Source organism: Anomaloglossus baeobatrachus, chromosome 2, assembly GCF_048569485.1.
Source record: "Anomaloglossus baeobatrachus isolate aAnoBae1 chromosome 2, aAnoBae1.hap1, whole genome shotgun sequence".
NCBI classification, from domain to species: domain Eukaryota; kingdom Metazoa; phylum Chordata; class Amphibia; order Anura; family Aromobatidae; genus Anomaloglossus; species Anomaloglossus baeobatrachus.
Genome location: NC_134354.1, coordinates 470,281,693 through 470,303,897, shown reverse-complemented (window position 1 = coordinate 470,303,897; position 22,205 = coordinate 470,281,693). Strand labels below are relative to the sequence as shown.

At 47.2% G+C, this 22,205-nt stretch overlaps 1 protein-coding gene across 1 annotated transcript in view; it reads left to right on the top strand.

Annotated features, from left to right (window-relative positions):
• Nucleotides 1-22,205, top strand: part of LOC142291659 (uncharacterized) — a 1,021,181-nt gene that overhangs the window by 476,663 nt on the left and 522,313 nt on the right. Inside the window, exons 66-68 of the mRNA XM_075336344.1 lie at nucleotides 332-882; nucleotides 1,037-1,209; nucleotides 1,294-1,452. Coding sequence (XP_075192459.1) covers nucleotides 332-882; nucleotides 1,037-1,209; nucleotides 1,294-1,452 — 883 coding nt within the window. The remainder of the gene's footprint in view (nucleotides 1-331; nucleotides 883-1,036; nucleotides 1,210-1,293; nucleotides 1,453-22,205) is intronic.

The following is a 22,205-nucleotide window of genomic DNA, read 5'->3' as shown; positions in this document are numbered from 1 at the left end:
TCACTACACACAACATTGTTGGTTATAAGTGACTTAGGGACAAAATGTAGAACTGGTGGAGGAAGGTTGAACTAGATGGACCTAGGTCTTTTTTCAACCTATGTAACTATGTAACTATGTAACTATGTAAAATTAAATCTACGCCTGATATGTTATGTCATACGTTTAATAAATCAGTCACAGTGTTGGCCTACTTTTCACGAGATGAATGGAAAAAAGTCAGAAAGGTTGATGTTTGCTAAAATTTGCAGTTTTATAACAATAACTCCCCCAGTTTGTTTAGTTTTACAGTCTACAGTAAGTGCATCCTAATGTGTCATTTGTCTTTTAGGGAAGACCTAGTGGAACATGCAAGTGATCATATTCAGGATTTGGATAATTTGACCAAACAGGAAATTGAAAATGTGTGTCATCTCTTATCGTCCATGCACCTTTCTGTCACTGAGCTTGCCAAGTCAACAAATCAAAAATATGGAAATATAACCAATGCATACTTTGAGAAATTTGTTCAATGTTTCAAAGCTCTTCTACAAGATCAGTATGCCTTAGTAAAAAAAGAGCATGAGCTGGCCTTGGAGACTCTCAGTCGCATTGATAAAAATCTTAAAACACATGAAAAACTGACTGATGATCTTAAATATGAAAAGACTGTGCTTGAACAACACAATGAAGGAACATTGAAAATATTACATCAGATTGCTCAGGACAAGGCTGTGGTGGAACAGAAAATCCATGTTGTCCATCAACAGTTCAAGAAGATCAAGAAATTTAGATCACTACTCCCAGAGTATCAAGTTGCATTACAGAAATCAGAATACAAATGTTCGGCTATAATAGAAAACATTAAGCAAATGGTGCAAAATATTGACATAACAGCTTTAGGTAAGGAGTGGTTTGTATTGTTCCAATATCTACTAACGATATGGTGGAGAACCTAACCTTGATATGTGATTTTGAGGGAAACCTCTTAGAAGAAGGAAATAAAACAAAGTAGAAATTGTGAGACCATCTTTTGATGCCATTATTTTACTTATAGGAGAACTGCGCGCAATGCAAAAGCCAGATGTGGACATTGAAGAGCTAATGGCATCTATCATCATAATTCTCAAGTCACCCAGCACAGATCTGACATGGGCAAAGGGAGCTAAGAGGCAGATGGCCAATATAGATCGCTTCCTAAATGAGTTGTCAAATTTCCACATGTCACAGGTGAAATCTTTACAGATTTTATAAAATGTTTGCAACATTAAACATTTTTATGAGAATATTTATAACAACAATTATAATCTTTAGTTATCTCAGTCTACATTGGAACTCCTGGAAACAAATACAAAGAAAATACAGTTTACTCCCGAGAACATGGAGAGGAAGACTGCTGGTAATGTGGCAGCAGCAAGTCTTATGAGATGGCTTCAAGGTGCTGTACAGTATTACAGGATTCTGACTTCTAAGGTAATTTTTATTTTTCTTATAGTAAATAAATAGCTTAATTTTTAAGAGTCAAGCAAAATGTGACTTAGAGGAAAGTCAAAATAGGGCATGCAGAAACTTAAACATGAAAAACAAAATGATTTCTTGTTATGCAGTATCTGAAACACTGTTTTACTAATGTAAATCAATCAAAAATTATAGTTTTTTTCACAGTTTAAAAAAAATGGTTTTATAGCTTTGGCATAATGGAAAATATTATGCCCCTGATCCATCAAGACTGGTGATTTTTTCACTGGTCTTGATGAGTCGGTGTGGTGGAGCCAGATGCTCTTGATTCATGAAGAGGTGCACCCTTCTACATGAATCTGGAGAGTCTGATGAGTGAAGTGCATCTCCGTGTAGGGAATGCCACTGTTCACCAAGAATTAGATGAGCTGTGGCATTACGCCCCTCTACCTTGCCTGTGCCTGCCCAGTTTTGCTCATTTTGGTGAAGCTGGGAGTAACTGGTGTAAAAATGCAATAGCTCACAAAATGTTTGCTCTACTCTAAATTTTACGTTCACTTTTTGGGCATTGAAGCTTTTGGTTTATCGGGGCCTGTGTATGTAAGACTTTAGTCATTAATCAAAAACTATTATCAGAAACACTTAAGGCAATTTTTATTTAAAAAAATAAATAAAAAAAATAACCTATAGTAGTCTTAAGAAAAGAAAATTAGATGCTCATCTCCTGTGCTCGTATAATTTTCAAAATACCGTCCATGTTGCCCTGTGGGTTCCTCCCTTCTTGTTTGATCTGCTTAGTCCAAAAGGGAGAGCAAGAACACTATAATGTGGACATAAACAGTGGTGTAGAGGAACAGCAGAGTTCAGTAGGTGAGTATCTATTTTATTTTTTATGATTAATATTATACTATATACAATATCAACAGAAGGAAACCCCAACATCTCCTTACATAAAGCACACTATGAGCCATCATGTAATGATATAATAAGCCACAGTATTCTGCCTAGAATGGTCATAGTTTTTTGGATATATACTATAAAAATGGTGGATTTATTTATACTGGAAAATAACATCCTTTATTATAATTATTTGCATGTTGATTTTCGCAAAACTATATACTGTTTGCATAATTATTAGGCAGCTTGTTTTCGTCAAGCAAAATTGGCCAAGAGAGAAATTTAACTCTGTAAAGGTAAAAATTGTTTAAATTCTTACAGAGGGTGCAGCACTCTTGAAATTGCTAAGATATTGAGGCATGATCACAGAATCATCAGGAGTTGTATGACAAATAGTCAACAGTGTTGCAAACAACATGTTGAGAAAAAAGCACACATCAACTGCCAAATACTTGAAAAGAACCAAACATGAAACAACTATGAACAAATTATCATCAAGGGGTGTCATATTCCAAAATTGCAACCGACTTGGAGTGCCCAGAATACAAAGTGGTCAGTGCTCAGAGCCATAACCAAGGTAAAGCAGACTCAAAGCAACCAGCAGTGAACAAGACACATACTGTAAGTTGAAACATCAAGACTGGGCTAAAGGCTGCTTTAAAGCACCCACCCCCGTCGGTTGTGAGTCACGGGCAAATCGCTGCATGTGGTGCACAACATCGCTAACATCCGTCACACATACTTACCTTCCTAGTGGCATCGCTGTGGCCAGCGAACTGCCTCTTTTCTAAGAGTCACAGCTGCATCACTAAGCAGCCGCCCAATAGAAGCGAGGGTTGGAGATGAGCAGCTGTAACATCCCGCCCACCTCCTTCCTTCCTCATTGCCGGCGGCCACAGGTATGATTTGTTCCTCGTTCCTGCGGTGTCACACATAGCGATGTGTGCTGCTGCAGGAACTACGAATAACCTGCGTCCTGCAACAGCAACGATATTTGGGATTAGAACAACGTGTCAACGATCAACGATAAGGTGAGTAATTTTGATCGTTAACGGTCGTTCCTGCTTTTCACACAAAACGACGTCGCTAACGAGGCTGAATGTACGTCACAAATTCTGTGACCCCCAACGACATCTCGTTAGTGATGTCATTGCATGTAAAAACCCCTTTAGAAATATCTGAAGACAGATTTTTCAAACCTTTTATGGAATGATGAGATGAAAGTGACTCTTGACGGATGGGTCCAGACCTCAACTTTAAAGTATAGAAGCACGGTCTGATAGAGCGCTAAGGAGGCCACAGTATTAGATTAATTTGTTTTAGAATTTATTGTTTTCTATCTGCCACAGTGGCTGATAGAAAACAATAAATTCTAAAAAAAAATAATCTAATACTGTGGCCTCCTTAGCGCTCTATCAGACCGTGCTTCTATACTTTACTGCTGATCTTCCCCCCTGTGGGCTCACGGCAAGAGCTGCTTGATACAGAGGTCAGATTACCAGAGACGCCCAGTGATCTGTCATGTGACCAGCTCTTCAGGAATTTGCTTCCCTGGATAGACACTGTGGGCTAACAGGTTAGAAGAGCTCTGACACCATACTCCTGCCTTATACCATGGTTGTGCGAGGGCTGCACAACCACATCAGGTGAGCAGATTCTTTTTCTCCTCCTCACCGCTATCTCCCAGAACCTTCACATGCGCTCCCTTGTTTAATTTTTATCCAGACGTCAACTTTGACTCAGGTGCCAGCAAGTTGGAGGTGGAGTACTGATTTGGCCTGACATTATTAAAGATGAGCTAGTTGGATCTTCTCAGGTTGAAGATGGACTCTATATCATGGAGGCATGTAAGACTGCATTCTTTGCTATTCCTGATGACTAGAGTTGAGCGCGGTTCGTGGTTCGTGGTTCTCCAGTTCTAGGCTCGAGTGATTTTGGGGCATGTTCTAGATCGAACTAGAACTCGAGCTTTTTGCAAAAGCTCGATAGTTCTAGAAACGTTCGAGAACGGTTCTAGCAGCCAAAAAACAGCTAAATCATAGCTTGGTTTCTGCTGTAATAGTGTAAGTCACTCTGTGAATCAAACTATTATCACATTTCAGTGTATAGTGTGCGTGAACAGCGCCTTCAGATCACTGCTGTTTCTATAATGGCGATCGCCATTTTTTTTTTTTTTTTCTTGTCTTCCTTCCCTAAGCGCGCGCGTCTTGTGGGGCGGGCCAGCATGTCAGCCAATCACAGACACACACACAGCTAAGTGGACTTTGAGCCAGAGAAGCAACGGCATGTGTGATAGGATCTGCATGTCACATGTCCCTGCATTATAAAACCGGACATTTTCTTCACGGACGCCATTATCTGCCTTCTGCGTCTTTGGTGTCAGACATCACTGTCGCAGCTCCGTCTTGAGTCCTATCGCTGATACAGCTGTATGCGCTGCATACACAGCGTTAGACAGCATAGGGAGAGCACTTTATAGCAGTCCTTTTAAGGGCTCAAACCGGCAGGGTCAGAGTTAAGGTGACAGGTCCTGAAAACAGCGCCAGCGTCTGTGCAGCCAAGGTCAGGGATTTCCTCCCTGCATTTCACCATTAGGAGGGAATAGAAAGGCAGGCTTCCATTCCTCTACCCAGAGCACCACAATCCTGCCAATGTACCCTCTTGTCCTCTGCACACTCCAACTCATAACTAAGCCATTATACTAGCAAACACTCAGTGTACCTAGTGGCATCCTATCTGTGGCTATTGGACTTTGCTATAGTCCCACTAGTGCAAAGACATTTGCAGAGCACGTCTGCCTGCATTGCACACTACAACTAATTATAACTAAGCCATTATACTAGCAAACACTCAGTGTACCTAGTGGCATCCTATACGTGGCTATTGGACTTTGCTATAGTCCCACTAGTGCCAAGACATTTGCAGAGCGCATCTGCCTGCGTTGCACACTCCAACTAATTATAACTAAGCCATTATACTAGCAAACACTCAGTGTACCTAGTGGCATCCTATACGTGGCTATTGGACTTTGCTATAGTCCCACTAGTGCCAAGACATTTGCAGAGCGCATCTGCCTGCGTTGCACACTCCAACTAATTATAACTAAGCCATTATACTAGCAAACACTCAGTGTACCTAGTGGCATCCTATACGTGGCTATTGGACTTTGCTATAGTCCCACTAGTGCCAAGACATTTGCAGAGCGCATCTGCCTGCGTTGCACACTCCAACTAATTATAACTAAGCCATTATACTAGCAAACACTCAGTGTACCTAGTGGCATCCTATACGTGGCTATTGGACTTTGCTATAGTCCCACTAGTGCCAAGACATTTGCAGAGCGCATCTGCCTGCGTTGCACACTCCAACTAATTATAACTAAGCCATTATACTAGCAAACACTTAGTGTACCTAGTGGCATCCTATACGTGGCTATTGGACTTTGCTTTAGTCCCACTAGTGCCAAGACATTTGCAGAACGCATCTGCCTGCGTTGCACACTCCAACTAATTATAACTAAGCCATTATACTAGCACACACTCAGTGTACCTAGTGGCATCCTATACGTGGCTATTGGACTTTGCTATAGTCCCACTAGTGCCAAGACATTTGCAGAGCGCATCTGCCTGCGTTGCACACTCCAACTAATTATAACTCAGCCATTATACTAGCACACACTCAGTGTACCTAGTGGCATCCTATACGTGGCTATTGGACTTTGCTATAGTCCCACTAGTGCCAAGACATTTGCAGAGCGCATCTGCCTGCGTTGCACACTCCAACTAATTATAACTAAGCCATTATACTAGCAAACACTTAGTGTACCTAGTGGCATCCTATACGTGGCTATTGGACTTTGCTATAGTCCCACTAGTGCCAAGACATTTGAAGAGCGCATCTGCCTGCGTTGCACACTCCAACTAATTATAACTAAGCCATTATACTAGCACACACTCAGTGTACCTAGTGGCATCCTATACGTGGCTATTGGACTTTGCTATAGTCCCACTAGTGCCAAGACATTTGCAGAGCGCATCTGCCTGCGTTGCACACTCCAACTAATTATAACTCAGCCATTATACTAGCAAACACTTAGTGTACCTAGTGGCATCCTATACGTGGCTATTGGACTTTGCTTTAGTCCCACTAGTGCCAAGACATTTGCAGAACGCATCTGCCTGCGTTGCACACTCCAACTAATTATAACTAAGCCATTATACTAGCACACACTCAGTGTACCTAGTGGCATCCTATACGTGGCTATTGGACTTTGCTATAGTCCCACTAGTGCCAAGACATTTGCAGAGCGCATCTGCCTGCGTTGCACACTCCAACTAATTATAACTCAGCCATTATACTAGCACACACTCAGTGTACCTAGTGGCATCCTATACGTGGCTATTGGACTTTGCTATAGTCCCACTAGTGCCAAGACATTTGCAGAGCGCATCTGCCTGCGTTGCACACTCCAACTAATTATAACTAAGCCATTATACTAGCAAACACTTAGTGTACCTAGTGGCATCCTATACGTGGCTATTGGACTTTGCTATAGTCCCACTAGTGCCAAGACATTTGCAGAGCGCATCTGCCTGCGTTGCACACTCCAACTAATTATAACTAAGCCATTATACTAGCACACACTCAGTGTACCTAGTGGCATCCTATACGTGGCTATTGGACTTTGCTATAGTCCCACTAGTGCCAAGACATTTGCAGAGCGCATCTGCCTGCGTTGCACACTCCAACTAATTATAACTAAGCCATTATACTAGCAAACACTTAGTGTACCTAGTGGCATCCTATACGTGGCTATTGGACTTTGCTATAGTCCCACTAGTGCCAAGACATTTGCAGAGCGCATCTGCCTGCGTTGCACACTCCAACTAATTATAACTAAGCCATTATACTAGCACACACTCAGTGTACCTAGTGGCATCCTATACGTGGCTATTGGACTTTGCTATAGTCCCACTAGTGCCAAGACATTTGCAGAGCGCATCTGCCTGCGTTGCACACTCCAACTAATTATAACTAAGCCATTATACTAGCACACACTCAGTGTACCTAGTGGCATCCTATACGTGGCTATTGGACTTTGCTATAGTCCCACTAGTGCCAAGACATTTGCAGAGCGCATCTGCCTGCGTTGCACACTCCAACTAATTATAACTAAGCCATTATACTAGCACACACTCAGTGTACCTAGTGGCATCCTATACGTGGCTATTGGACTTTGCTATAGTCCCACTAGTGCCAAGACATTTGCAGAGCGCATCTGCCTGCGTTGCACACTCCAACTAATTATAACTAAGCCATTATACTAGCACACACTCAGTGTACCTAGTGGCATCCTATACGTGGCTATTGGACTTTGCTATAGTCCCACTAGTGCCAAGACATTTGCAGAGCGCATCTGCCTGCGTTGCACACTCCAACTAATTATAACTAAGCCATTATACTAGCACACACTCAGTGTACCTAGTGGCATCCTATACGTGGCTATTGGACTTTGCTATAGTCCCACTAGTGCCAAGACATTTGCAGAGCGCATCTGCCTGCGTTGCACACTCCAACTAATTATAACTAAGCCATTATACTAGCACACACTCAGTGTACCTAGTGGCATCCTATACGTGGCTATTGGACTTTGCTATAGTCCCACTAGTGCCAAGACATTTGCAGAGCGCATCTGCCTGCGTTGCACACTCCAACTAATTATAACTAAGCCATTATACTAGCACACACTCAGTGTACCTAGTGGCATCCTATACGTGGCTATTGGACTTTGCTACAGTCCCACTACTGCCAAGACATTTGCAGAGCGCATCTGCCTGCGTTGCACACTCCAACTAATTATAACTAAGCCATTATACTAGCAAACACTTAGTGTACCTAGTGGCATCCTATACGTGGCTATTGGACTTTGCTATAGTCCCACTAGTGCCAAGACATTTGCAGAGCGCATCTGCCTGCGTTGCACACTCCAACTAATTATAACTAAGCCATTATACTAGCACACACTCAGTGTACCTAGTGGCATCCTTTACGTGGCTATTGGACTTTGCTATAGTCCCACTAGTGCCAAGACATTTGCAGAGCGCATCTGCCTGCGTTGCACACTCCAACTAATTATAACTAAGCCATTATACTAGCACACACTCAGTGTACCTAGTGGCATCCTATACGTGGCTATTGGACTTTGCTATAGTCCCACTAGTGCCAAGACATTTGCAGAGCGCATCTGCCTGCGTTGCACACTCCAACTAATTATAACTAAGCCATTATACTAGCAAACACTTAGTGTACCTAGTGGCATCCTATACGTGGCTATTGGACTTTGCTATAGTCCCACTAGTGCCAAGACATTTGCAGAGCGCATCTGCCTGCGTTGCACACTCCAACTAATTATAACTAAGCCATTATACTAGCAAACACTTAGTGTACCTAGTGGCATCCTATACGTGGCTATTGGACTTTGCTATAGTCCCACTAGTGCCAAGACATTTGCAGAGCGCATCTGCCTGCGTTGCACACTCCAACTAATTATAACTAAGCCATTATACTAGCACACACTCAGTGTACCTAGTGGCATCCTATACGTGGCTATTGGACTTTGCTATAGTCCCACTAGTGCCAAGACATTTGCAGAGCGCATCTGCCTGCGTTGCACACTCCAACTAATTATAACTAAGCCATTATACTAGCAAACACTTAGTGTACCTAGTGGCATCCTATACGTGGCTATTGGACTTTGCTATAGTCCCACTAGTGCCAAGACATTTGCAGAGCGCATCTGCCTGCGTTGCACACTCCAACTAATTATAGCTAAGCCATTATACTAGCACACACTCAGTGTACCTAGTGGCATCCTATACGTGGCTATTGGACTTTGCTATAGTCCCACTAGTGCCAAGACATTTGCAGAGCGCATCTGCCTGCGTTGCACACTCCAACTAATTATAACTAAGCCATTATACTAGCAAACACTTAGTGTACCTAGTGGCATCCTATACGTGGCTATTGGACTTTGCTATAGTCCCACTAGTGCCAAGACATTTGCAGAGCGCATCTGCCTGCGTTTCACACTCCAACTAATTATAACTAAGCCATTATACTAGCACACACTCAATGTACCTAGTGGCATCCTATACGTGGCTACTGGACTTTGCTATAGTCCCACTAGAGCCTAGACATTTGCAGAGCGCATCTGGCTGCGTTGCACACTCCAACTAATTATAACTAAGCCATTATACTAGCAAACACTCAGTGTACCTAGTGGCATCCTATACGTGGCTATTGGACTTTGCTTTAGTCCCACTAGTGCCAAGACATTTGCAGCACGTCTGCCTGTGTTGCACACTCCAACTAATTATAACTAAGTTACATTGTCAGGGATATTTATTCTTTATTATTCTGCTGTTAATAAAGCTAGACCACCACTGCAATCTTCACCACCTCTCAATTTTTACTACCACATTTTCAGTCCACAATCTTGTCGCAATCAACATGAGTGGCAAAATGACAGATGCTGGTGGAAAGGGGAAGAGGCGTGGTGGAAAAGGCAAAAAAGGTTTTGTCAGTGGGGAAGGTGGCAAAGCTCCATTATCATCTGCTGCAGATAGACCATCTACTAGCAAAAGTAAGATGTCTACTACTTATTGTGGACAATCCGATGTGCTCCCTTTTTTACGGACACGAACAAGAGGAACAAAGGTAGATGATGGGCAAAAAAGGAAAATGCTTGAATGGATCTCAAGTGGTCCAACAAGTGCCCTCTCAGCCACTTCAAGTACCGCATCCAAAAAACACCAGTCCTCTGAGTTGTCATCCCAATCACACTTGATTTCTCCCAGCTCTGAAGTCTCCATCAGCCCTGCACAGTATGGTGGAACTGAGATGGCTGAGTCTGCAGAGCTGTTCAGTCACACTATAGCCTGGGAATTAGAGGTCTGCTCCCAAGCTACAGTGAGTACAGAACAGGAAATGGTCTGCAGTGATGCCCAGAACCTTTGTGACTCTGATTCAGGCCGTGAGGACCAAGTTTCTGAGCATAATGTTGACCCTTTGTCACAAACTGTAACACCTGTGGTTATAGACAATGAGGAACATACTGATGAAGATGAGACGCAGATACCCGATTGGGATGACAACTTAAATATTCGGTCAGGGCAAGAAGAGGCTCGGTCTGAGGGGGAGGGGAGTGCAAACACAACAATTGATGATGACGTTCTAGATCCCACCTACTGTCAACCCCCAGTCAGGCACTCGAGGAGGTCAACAGAGGCGGTGGAGGAGGATGCAACCGACGACGAAGTTACCTTGCGCCTTCCTGGACAGAGTCGGAGCACTGGTAGCACGTCTACAACTGCATCCTCAGCCACCACTCTGCCTATGAGCATTATTCGGGGTGGATCAACAGGTCGCATGGCCTCTAAGCCTTGCCTAGCCTGGTCCTTTTTTCACATCGAAAAAGATCGCCCAACTCATGTGATATGTAACATTTGTCATGATTCTGTTAGAAGAGGTCAAAACCTCAGCAGTTTGACAACTTCTTCCATGAATCGTCACATGACTAAATATCATAAGTCCCGGTGGGAAGCTCACCGTGCTGCAATGCGGCCTAGCGGAGCGAACCATCCACCGCCCGCCCCTTCCAGTGCATCCGCGCGCTCTTCATCTTCTAGGACTGTGGGGACAGCTGTCACACCTGTTTTTCCACGCAAAACCTCCACCACTGTAACCGCAACAGGCAGTTTGCTTGTAAGGTCGTCAGTTGGTTTGGAAGGGGAAACAAGTGAGTGTGTACAGCTCTCTCAGACATCGATAGCACCAACGTTGGATGAAGGCAACATCATGTCTCCGCCTGCACTTTCCTCACAAACCTGCATTTTTCCAGGGACACCCTACTCAACACCGTCTACACACAGCAGCCAGATCTCTGTCCCTCAGATGTGGTCAAATAAAAGGCCACTTCCTCCGACCCATGACAAAGCTAAGAGGTTGACTCTATCCCTCTGTAAGCTGTTGGCTACCGAAATGCTGCCTTTCCGCCTAGTGGACACACAGGATTTTAGAGACCTTATGTCTGTCGCTGTGCCCCAGTACCAGATGCCTAGTCGCCACTACTTCTCTAAGAAAGGTGTGCCCGCGCTACACCAGCATGTCGCACACAACATCACCGCTTCCTTGAGAAACTCTGTGTGTGAACGGGTGCATTTCACCACCGATACTTGGACCAGTAAGCATGGACAGGGACGTTACATGTCGCTGACTGGGCACTGGGTAACTATGGTGATAGATGGTGAAGGGTCTGCTGCACAAGTCTTGCCGTCCCCACGACTTGTGTGTCAATCCTCTGTCTGTCCAAGTTCCGCCACTGCTTCTGCATCCTCCACCTCATCTGGGTCCTCCACCTCCGCCCCAAGCCTGCCTGGTCAGGCCACCAGCGTTCTCACTGCGCAGAAGGAATCACGCACCCCTCATTACTATGCTGGCAGCAGAGCGCAACGGCATCAGGCGGTCTTTAGCTTGACATGTCTTGGGAATAAGAGTCACACAGCTGAGGAGTTGTGGTCAGCTCTGCGGTCCGAGTTTAATAAATGGTTGTCTCCACTCAACCTGCAGCCTGGTAAGGCCGTGTGCGACAATGCTGCAAACCTGGGTGCGGCCCTTCGCCTGGGCAAGGTGACACACGTACCTTGTATGGCTCACGTGTTGAACCTTGTCGTGCAGCAATTTTTAACACACTATCCCGGCCTAGATGGCCTTCTGAACAGGGCACGAAAACTGTCTGCTCACTTCCGCCGTTCAAGCGCCGCAGCTGAGCGACTTGCATCGCTCCAGAAGTCTTTCGGCCTGCCGGTTCATCGCCTGAAATGCGATGTGGCGACACGCTGGAATTCAACTCTCCACATGTTACAGCGACTGTGGCAGCACCGCAGAGCCCTGGTGCAATACGTCATGACGTATAGCCTGGGCCAACGAGATGCAGAGGTGGGGCAGATCACCCTGATGGAGTGGTCTCAGATCAAGGACCTATGCACCCTTCTGCACAGTTTCGACATGGCGACGAATATGTTTAGCGCTGACAATGCCATTATCAGCATGACGATTCCAGTCATTTACATGCTGGAGCACACGCTAAACACTATTCGGAGTCAGGGGGTGGGACAACATGAAGGGGAGGAACTACAGGAGGATTCATATGCGCAAGGGACAACAACATCACCAAGGTCCAGACGTTCATCATCACCAACGCAGCAGGCATGGGACCAAGGGGGACAGGGATCGACAAGGGCGCATAGTAGCAGGCGAAATGTTGAGCAAGGTGCAGGAGAACATGAAGAAATGGAGGACGAACTGTCCATGGACATGGAAGACTCAGCGGATGAGGGAGACCTTGGTCAAATTTCAGTTGAAAGAGGTTGGGGTCAGATGTCAGAGGAAGAAAGAACGGGTAGCACCTCTATGCCACAAACACAGCGTGGACTTGGTCCGCATGGCTGCGCAAGACACATGAGTGCCTTTTTGTTGCACTACCTCCAACATGACAGTCGTATTGTCAAAATTAGAAGTGATGATGACTACTGGATTGCCACACTATTAGATCCCCGGTACAAGTCCAAATTTTGTGACATAATTCCAGCCATAGAAAGGGACGCACGTATGCAGGAGTATCAGCAGAAGCTGTTACTAGATCTTAGCTCGGCTTTTCCACCAAACAACCGTGCAGGTGCAGGGAGTGAATCTCCCAGTTGTAACTTGACAAACATGGGACGGTCTCGTCATCTTCAACAGTCTACCCGTACCAGTAGGACCGTATCTGGTGCCGGTAACAGCAATTTTATGGAATCTTTTCATAATTTTTTTAGACCCTCTTTTGCAAGGCCACCAGAGACAACAAGTCTGACACATAGTCAACGGCTGGAGAGGATGATACAGGAGTATCTCCAAATGAACATCGATGCCATGACTGTGCAACTGGAGCCTTGCTCCTTTTGGGCTTCAAACCTAGAAAAATGGCCAGAGCTCGCAACTTACGCCTTGGAGATTTTGTCGTGTCCAGCTGCCAGCGTTGTCTCTGAACGTGTATTCAGTGCTGCTGGGTGTGTGCTGACAGATAAGCGCACGCGTCTGTCCAGTGACAATGTGGACAGACTGACGTTCATCAAAATGAACAAGTCATGGATCCAGAATGAATTTACTACCCCTGTGTCATCCTGGGGAGAGTAAATGCTTGTTGATTTGGAATGTGCTTGATGCAAATCAAAACATCCTGTTTGCAACTAGGGCACAAGTGCTGCCACTGAATGGGTGGGTGTGTGGGGCCCAATTTTTGGAAAAAAAGGGAGACTCCGCTTGGAGTAACCCTTGCTTACATTGTTTTTAAAAGAAGCCAAGATGAACAGAGCTGGGATCAGGAAAGACTTTGCTACCTACCCTGGTGTCATCCTGGGGACGGTTAATTATGGCGTATTTTTGAATGTGCTTGATGCAAATCTAGCTGTGAAGTGTACAACTGGGGCACAACTGCTGCCACTGAATGGGTGGGTGTGTGGGGCCCAATTTTTGGAAAAAAAGGGAGACTCCGCTTGGAGTAACCCTTGCTTGCTGTGTTTTTAAAAGAAGCCAAGATGAACAGAGCTGGGATCAGGAAAGACTTTGCTACCTACCCCGGTGTCATCCTGGGGACGGATAAGAATGACGTATTTTTGAATGTGCTTGATGCAAATCTAGCTGTGAAGTGTACAACTGGGGCACAACTGCTGCCACTGAATGGGTGGGTGTGTGGGGCCCAATTTTTGGAAAAAAAGGGAGACTCCGCTTGGAGTAACCCTTGCTTGCTGTGTTTTTAAAAGAAGCCAAGATGAACAGAGCTGGGATCAGGAAAGACTTTGCTACCTACCCCGGTGTCATCCTGGGGACGGATAAGAATGACGTATTTTTGAATGTGCTTGATGCAAATCTAGCTGTGAAGTGTACAACTGGGGCACAACTGCTGCCACTGAATGGGTGGGTGTGTGGGGCCCAATTTTTGGAAAAAAAGGGAGACTCCGCTTGGAGTAACCCTTGCTTGCTGTGTTTTTAAAAGAAGCCAAGATGAACAGAGCTGGGATCAGGAAAGACTTTGCTACCTACCCCGGTGTCATCCTGGGGACGGATAAGAATGACGTATTTTTGAATGTGCTTGATGCAAATCTAGCTGTGAAGTGTACAACTGGGGCACAACTGCTGCCACTGAATGGGTGGGTGTGTGGGGCCCAATTTTTGGAAAAAAAGGGAGACTCCGCTTGGAGTAACCCTTGCTTGATGTGTTTTTAAAAGAAGCCAAGATGAACAGAGCTGCGATCAGGAAAGACTTTGCTACCTACCCCGGTGTCATCCTGGGGACGGATAAGAATGGCGTATTTTTGAATGTGCTTGATGCAAATGTAGCTGTGAAGTGTACAACTAGGGCACAACTGCTGCCACTGAAGGGGTGGGTGTGTGTGGGGCCCAATTTTTGGAAAAAAGGGAGACTCCGCTTGGAGTAACCCTTGCTTACATTGTTTTTAAAAGAAGCCAAGATGAACAAGTCATGGGTCAGCAAAGACTTTGCTACCTACCCCGGTGTCATCCTGGGGATGGATAAGAATGGCGTATTTTTGAATGTGCTTGATGCAAATGTAGCTGTGAAGTGTACAACTAGGGCACAACTGCTGCCACTGAAGGGGTGGGTGTGTGTGGGGCCCAATTTTTGGAAAAAAGGGAGACTCCGCTTGGAGTAACCCTTGCTTGATGTGTTTTTAAAAGAAGCCAAGATGAACAGAGCTGGGATCAGGAAAGACTTTGCTACCTACCCCGGTGTCATCCTGGGGACGGATAAGAATGACGTATTTTTGAATGTGCTTGATGCAAATCTAGCTGTGAAGTGTACAACTGGGGCACAACTGCTGCCACTGAATGGGTGGGTGTGTGGGGCCCAATTTTTGGAAAAAAAGGGAGACTCCGCTTGGAGTAACCCTTGCTTGATGTGTTTTTAAAAGAAGCCAAGATGAACAGAGCTGCGATCAGGAAAGACTTTGCTACCTACCCCGGTGTCATCCTGGGGACGGATAAGAATGGCGTATTTTTGAATGTGCTTGATGCAAATGTAGCTGTGAAGTGTACAACTAGGGCACAACTGCTGCCACTGAAGGGGTGGGTGTGTGTGGGGCCCAATTTTTGGAAAAAAGGGAGACTCCGCTTGGAGTAACCCTTGCTTACATTGTTTTTAAAAGAAGCCAAGATGAACAAGTCATGGGTCAGCAAAGACTTTGCTACCTACCCCGGTGTCATCCTGGGGATGGATAAGAATGGCGTATTTTTGAATGTGCTTGATGCAAATGTAGCTGTGAAGTGTACAACTAGGGCACAACTGCTGCCACTGAAGGGGTGGGTGTGTGTGGGGCCCAATTTTTGGAAAAAAGGGAGACTCCGCTTGGAGTAACCCTTGCTTGATGTGTTTTTAAAAGAAGCCAAGATGAACAGAGCTGGGATCAGGAAAGACTTTGCTACCTACCCCGGTGTCATCCTGGGGACGGATAAGAATGACGTATTTTTGAATGTGCTTGATGCAAATCTAGCTGTGAAGTGTACAACTGGGGCACAACTGCTGCCACTGAATGGGTGGGTGTGTGGGGCCCAATTTTTGGAAAAAAAGGGAGACTCCGCTTGGAGTAACCCTTGCTTGATGTGTTTTTAAAAGAAGCCAAGATGAACAGAGCTGGGATCAGGAAAGACTTTGCTACCTACCCCGGTGTCATCCTGGGGACGGATAAGAATGGCGTATTTTTGAATGTGCTTGATGCAAATGTAGCTGTGAAGTGTACAACTAGGGCACAACTGCTGCCACTGAAGGGGTGGGTGTGTGTGGGGCCCAATTTTTGGAAAAAAGGGAGACTCCGCTTGGAGTAACCCTTGCTTACATTGTTTTTAAAAGAAGCCAAGATGAACAAGTCATGGGTCAGCAAAGACTTTGCTACCTACCCCGGTGTCATCCTGGGGATGGATAAGAATGGCGTATTTTTGAATGTGCTTGATGCAAATGTAGCTGTGAAGTGTACAACTAGGGCACAACTGCTGCCACTGAAGGGGTGGGTGTGTGTGGGGCCCAATTTTTGGAAAAAAGGGAGACTCCGCTTGGAGTAACCCTTGCTTGATGTGTTTTTAAAAGAAGCCAAGATGAACAGAGCTGGGATCAGGAAAGACTTTGCTACCTACCCCGGTGTCATCCTGGGGACGGATAAGAATGACGTATTTTTGAATGTGCTTGATGCAAATCTAGCTGTGAAGTGTACAACTGGGGCACAACTGCTGCCACTGAAGGGGTGGGTGTGTGTGGGGCCCAATTTTTGGAAAAAAGGGAGACTCCGCTTGGAGTAACCCTTGCTTACATTGTTTTTAAAAGAAGCCAAGATGAACAGAGCTGGGATCAGGAAAGACTTTGCTACCTACCCCGGTGTCATCCTGGGGACGGATAAGAATGGCGTATTTTTGAATGTGCTTGATGCAAATGTAGCTGTGAAGTGTACAACTAGGGCACAACTGCTGCCACTGAAGGGGTGGGTGTGTGTGGGGCCCAATTTTTGGAAAAAAGGGAGACTCCGCTTGGAGTAACCCTTGATTGCTGTGTTTTTTATAAATGATCCAAGCTGCACAGAGCTGGGATCAGGAAAGACTTAGCTACCTACCCTGGTGTCATCCTGGGGACGGTTAATTATGGCGTATTTTTGAATGTGCTTGATGCAAATCTAGCTGTGAAGTGTGCAACTGGGGCACAAGTGCTACCACTGAAGGGGTGGGTGTGTGTGTGGCCCAATTTTTGGAAAAAAGGGAGACTCCGCTTGGAGTCACCTTGTGGTGTTTTACATGATTTTAGAAGGGCGTGCCATGCCTATATCTGTGTGTCCTCCTCTTTTTCCTTGTCCAGCTGTTTTGTTTTCGCATGAGTATATGTCCTTGTCACTTTCCAATGTGTTTGAGTTGTTTGTCACCTTTAGGACACCTTTGAGGGTGTTTTCTAGGTGTTTTTCTGTGTTTGTGATTGCCTGCCATTGTTTCCTATGCAGTTCGAGTTCGGTTCGTCGAACGTTCGACGAACCGAACTCGAACGGGAGGTCCGTTCGGCGAACCAACCTTGAGCCGAACCGCGACCGGTTCGCTCATCTCTACTGATGACTTCATCAATAAAGTGTATGAATCATTGATGAACCACATGGATGCAGTCCTTCAAGCTCATGTAAGTCACACAAATATTAAATATGGCTCTAATAGCACCACAACTTCATTCACCAATGTTATGCAACATATCTTTGTATTAGAAGTTAATTATTTGATAGATAGATTATTAGATTATTTGAAAGATAGAGCGAGAAGCATGGCCGCTCCTGCCATATGCGTGTCATTCAGGCACTTGGTCCATATGTTATGGGACTAGGATTGGTTTCGCCATAGGTATGACTCCTTGAAGAGTCTAGGCTGATTGGTAACAGGTCCTTGTTGAATGAGACCTGAGATGGATTTGCTGTATCTATGACTCCCCTGAAGAGTTTTTTTCTGAACGAAAAGCGTCGGGAGATACATTCGTTTTTCTTAAGGGGCTCCATTATGGAATGAATTGGACCCCATTACCTTCAATGAAGAGTGGCACCTGTACAAGTTTGGTGAGACAAATCCAATTTATTATTACCAGTGGACTTTAATGAAAAGTGGCACCTATGATTTTGGGGAGATAAGTCCAATGTATTATTGCGGTTGAAATTGAACTTTAGTTTGGTTTACAAATATCCCCTGAATTGACAGGAGGGGCCAAACCTATTTTAAGTGTTGTTTGTTCTGTGGTTCTAACCATCTTTTAGTGGATTTATTAAAAGTTAATTTTTAAACTTTTGCATTAAGAGAATTGCTGCCTTGGAATTGTTGCTATATTGACCACCTTGAACCCACAAGTGCTTCACAGAGTTTTATAAGAGTCATGAAATGAAAAAATGCATTCATACAACAAAAATGTTCCCTCAACTGCAAATTGTTCTTTTTCACTAGGGTAACAGGAGAAAATGGACCATACAGTTTGTTATTCGATTTCTCCTGAGTATCCCATGTGTAATGGAAAACTACTGTTTGGGCACACAACAGGGCTTGGAAGGGAAGGAGCACTATTTGAATATTGGTCTGCCATTTTGGCTGGAGTGGATTATGGATGCCATGTCAAATTTGAAGATCCCCTAACATGCCAAAACAGCAGTAATCCCCACCAGTGAATCCATTCTGGAAACTAAACCTCTCCAAATAATTCTTCTTGGGCTGTACTAAGCAATTTTAACACTCAGGTTATTCACACATTGTATTACATTCGGCTGTGAAAATAAAAAAAATAAAAAAATAAACTAAAATGTTGGATTGGACCCAAAGTTTTAATTTTCAAAATAGGTAATAGGATAAAAAAGAACATACAATTTGTAACACAATTTCTCCTGTGTTCGCCAATGCACCATATGTGCCCAGAAACTACTTTTAAGGTGCAATGCAAAGCTCTGAAGGGAAGAAGTTCAGATTTAGTTTGAATGGTTTGGAGGTGCCATGTCACATTGGCAGTGCTCCTGACATGCCAGAAAAGCAGGGCCCCCATTAGTGACTCCATTTTACAAAGTACTCCCTTTAATGTATTAATCTAGGGGTACTGTGAGCATATTGAAACAGATGTCCCACATAATTTTATACCATTGGGCGGTGAAGAAAGAAGAATTACCGTATTTTTCGCTTTATAAGACACACCGGATTATAAGACGCACCCCCAAATTTGGTGAAGGAATAGAGAATTTTTTTAATAAATGGGGTCTGTCTTATAATGCCAGTATCCGTCTAACAAATCATATAGAGTATATGTCCCTCATAGCCCCCCATCCTAAAATTAGCCCCCTTAATCTGGATATGGCCACCTTATATTGAATATAGCCCCCTTGTGCTGGCACACGTCCCCCAGTGATGCAACATGTCCCCTATGGCTGGCACACGGCCCCTATGGCTGGCACACAGCTCCTATGGCTGGCACACACTGCCCCCTGTGGCTGGCACACACTAGCCCCCTGTGGTTGGCACACACTGGCCCCCTGTGACTGGCACACACTGGGCCTATGTGGCTGGCACACACGCTGCTCCCTGTGGCTGGCACACACACTGCCCCCTGTGGCTGGCACACACGCTGCCCCCTGTGGCTGGCACACACACTGGCCCCCTGTGGCTGGCACACACACTGCCCCCTGTGGCTGGCACACACGCTGCCCCCTGTGGCTGGCACACACGCTGCCCCCTGTGGCTGGCACACATGCTGCCCCCTGTGGCTGGCACATACGCTGCCCCCTGTAGCTGGCACATGGCCCCTATGGCTGGCACACACTGCCCCCTGTGGCTGGCACACACTGGCCCCCTGTGGCTGACACACACGCTGCCCCCTGTGGCTGGCACACATGCTGCCCCCTGTGGCTGGCACACACTGGCCCCCTGTGGCTGGCACACACGCTGCCCCCTGTTGCTGGCACACACGCTGCCCCCTGTGGCTGGCACACACGCTGCCCCTGTGGCTGGCACACACGCTGCCCCCTGTGGCTGGCACACACACTGGCCCCTGTGGCTGGCACACACACTGGCTCCCTGTGGCTGACACACACGCTGCCCCTGTGGCTGGCACACACGCTGCCCCCTGTGGCTGGCACACACACTGGCCCCTGTGGCTGGCACACACACTGGCCCCTGTGGCTGGCACACACTGGCACCCTGTGGCTGGCACACACTGGCCCCCTGTGGCTGGCACACACGCTGCCCCCTGTGGCTGGCACACACGCTGCCCCCTGTGGCTGGCACACACGCTGCCCCCTGTGGCTGGCACACACACTGGCCCCCTGTGGCTGGCACACATGCTGCCCCCTGTGGCTGGCACACACGCTGCCCTCTGTGGCTGGCACACGGCCCCTATGGCTGGCACACACTGCCCCCTTTGGATGGCACACACTGGCCCCCTGTGGCTGGCACACACACTGCCCCCTGTGGCTGGCACACATGCTGCCCCCTGTGGCTGGCACACATGCTGCCCCCCTGTGGCTGGCACACACACTGGCCCCCTGTGGCTGGCACACACACTGGCCCCCTGTGGCTGGCACACACGCTGCCCCCTGTGGCTGGCACACACGCTGCCCCCTGTGGCTGGCACACACGCTGCCTCCTGTGGCTGGCACACATGCTGCCCCCTGTAGCTGGCACACATGCTGCCCCCTGTGGCTGGCACACACTGGCCCCCTGTGGCTGGCCCACACGCTGCCCCCTGTTGCTGGCACACACGCTGCCCCCTGTGGCTGGCACACACGCTGCCCCTGTGGCTGGCACACACGCTGCCCCCTGTGGCTGGCACACACACTGGCCCCTGTGGCTGGCACACACACTGGCTCCCTGTGGCTGACACACACGCTGCCCCTGTGGCTGGCACACACGCTGCCCCCTGTGGCTGGCACACACACTGGCCCCTGTGGCTGGCACACACACTGGCCCCTGTGGCTGGCACACACTGGCACCCTGTGGCTGGCACACACTGGCCCCCTGTGGCTGGCACACACGCTGCCCCCTGTGGCTGGCACACACGCTGCCCCCTGTGGCTGGCACACACGCTGCCCCCTGTGGCTGGCACACACACTGGCCCTCTGTGGCTGGCACACATGCTGCCCCCTGTGGCTGGCACACACGCTGCCCTCTGTGGCTGGCACACGGCCCCTATGGCTGGCACACACTGCCCCCTTTGGATGGCACACACTGGCCCCCTGTGGCTGGCACACACACTGCCCCCTGTGGCTGGCACACATGCTGCCCCCTGTGGCTGGCACACATGCTGCCCCCCTGTGGCTGGCACACACACTGGCCCCCTGTGGCTGGCACACACACTGGCCCCCTGTGGCTGGCACACACGCTGCCCCCTGTGGCTGGCACACACGCTGCCCCCTGTGGCTGGCACACACGCTGCCTCCTGTGGCTGGCACACATGCTGCCCCCTGTAGCTGGCACACATGCTGCCCCCTGTGGCTGGCACACACTGGCCCCCTGTGGCTGGCCCACACGCTGCCCCCTGTGGCTGGCACACATGATGCCCCCTGTGGCTGGCACACACGGCCCCATGCTGCTGCTTTTAGTAAAATAAACTTTTTCCTTACGTTCTCCAGCACTGTGCTCCCTCGTGTACCCCTCCTCGGCGTTGAGCTCCGGCCTCCTGCATATTCTGGTTCTCCAGCACTGTGCTCCCTCATGTCCCCCTCTTCGGGGTTGAGCTCCGGCCTCCTGCATTTCCTGGTTCACAGTCCTGGTCATGTGATCGGCACAGCAGTGTGACATCTCTGCGTGCCTGATCACAGTAGCAGGAGGGAGACCGGGCAGACACGCTGGAGGAGGTGAGTAAAGAGTTTATTATTTTACTATGGGCTGCAGCATGGGGGCCATAGCTAACACAGGGGGGCATGTGTGATCAAAGGGGAGCACAGGCACATATAATATGCGCAGCTCCCCCAGCCCATCGCCGCGGTGCAGTTTCAGCACCACAGTGGTGGACAAGCGGCTGTGCATATTATATGAGCGGGTGCAGGAGATCAAACGCTGCTGCCCGCAGCTTCACAAGCCTCTACCAGCCTCCACCAGCCCCCCCAGCACCTCTCCAGAGCGGCCCCCACCTCCCCTGGACCCTGCAGTATATAATCCGTATATTCGGTTTATAAGACACACCCCCTACTGAGTGCGTCTTATAAAGCGAAAAATACGGTACATTTTTTCACTAAAATTTTGTTTTACCCTAAAGTTTTTAATTTTCATAAGGG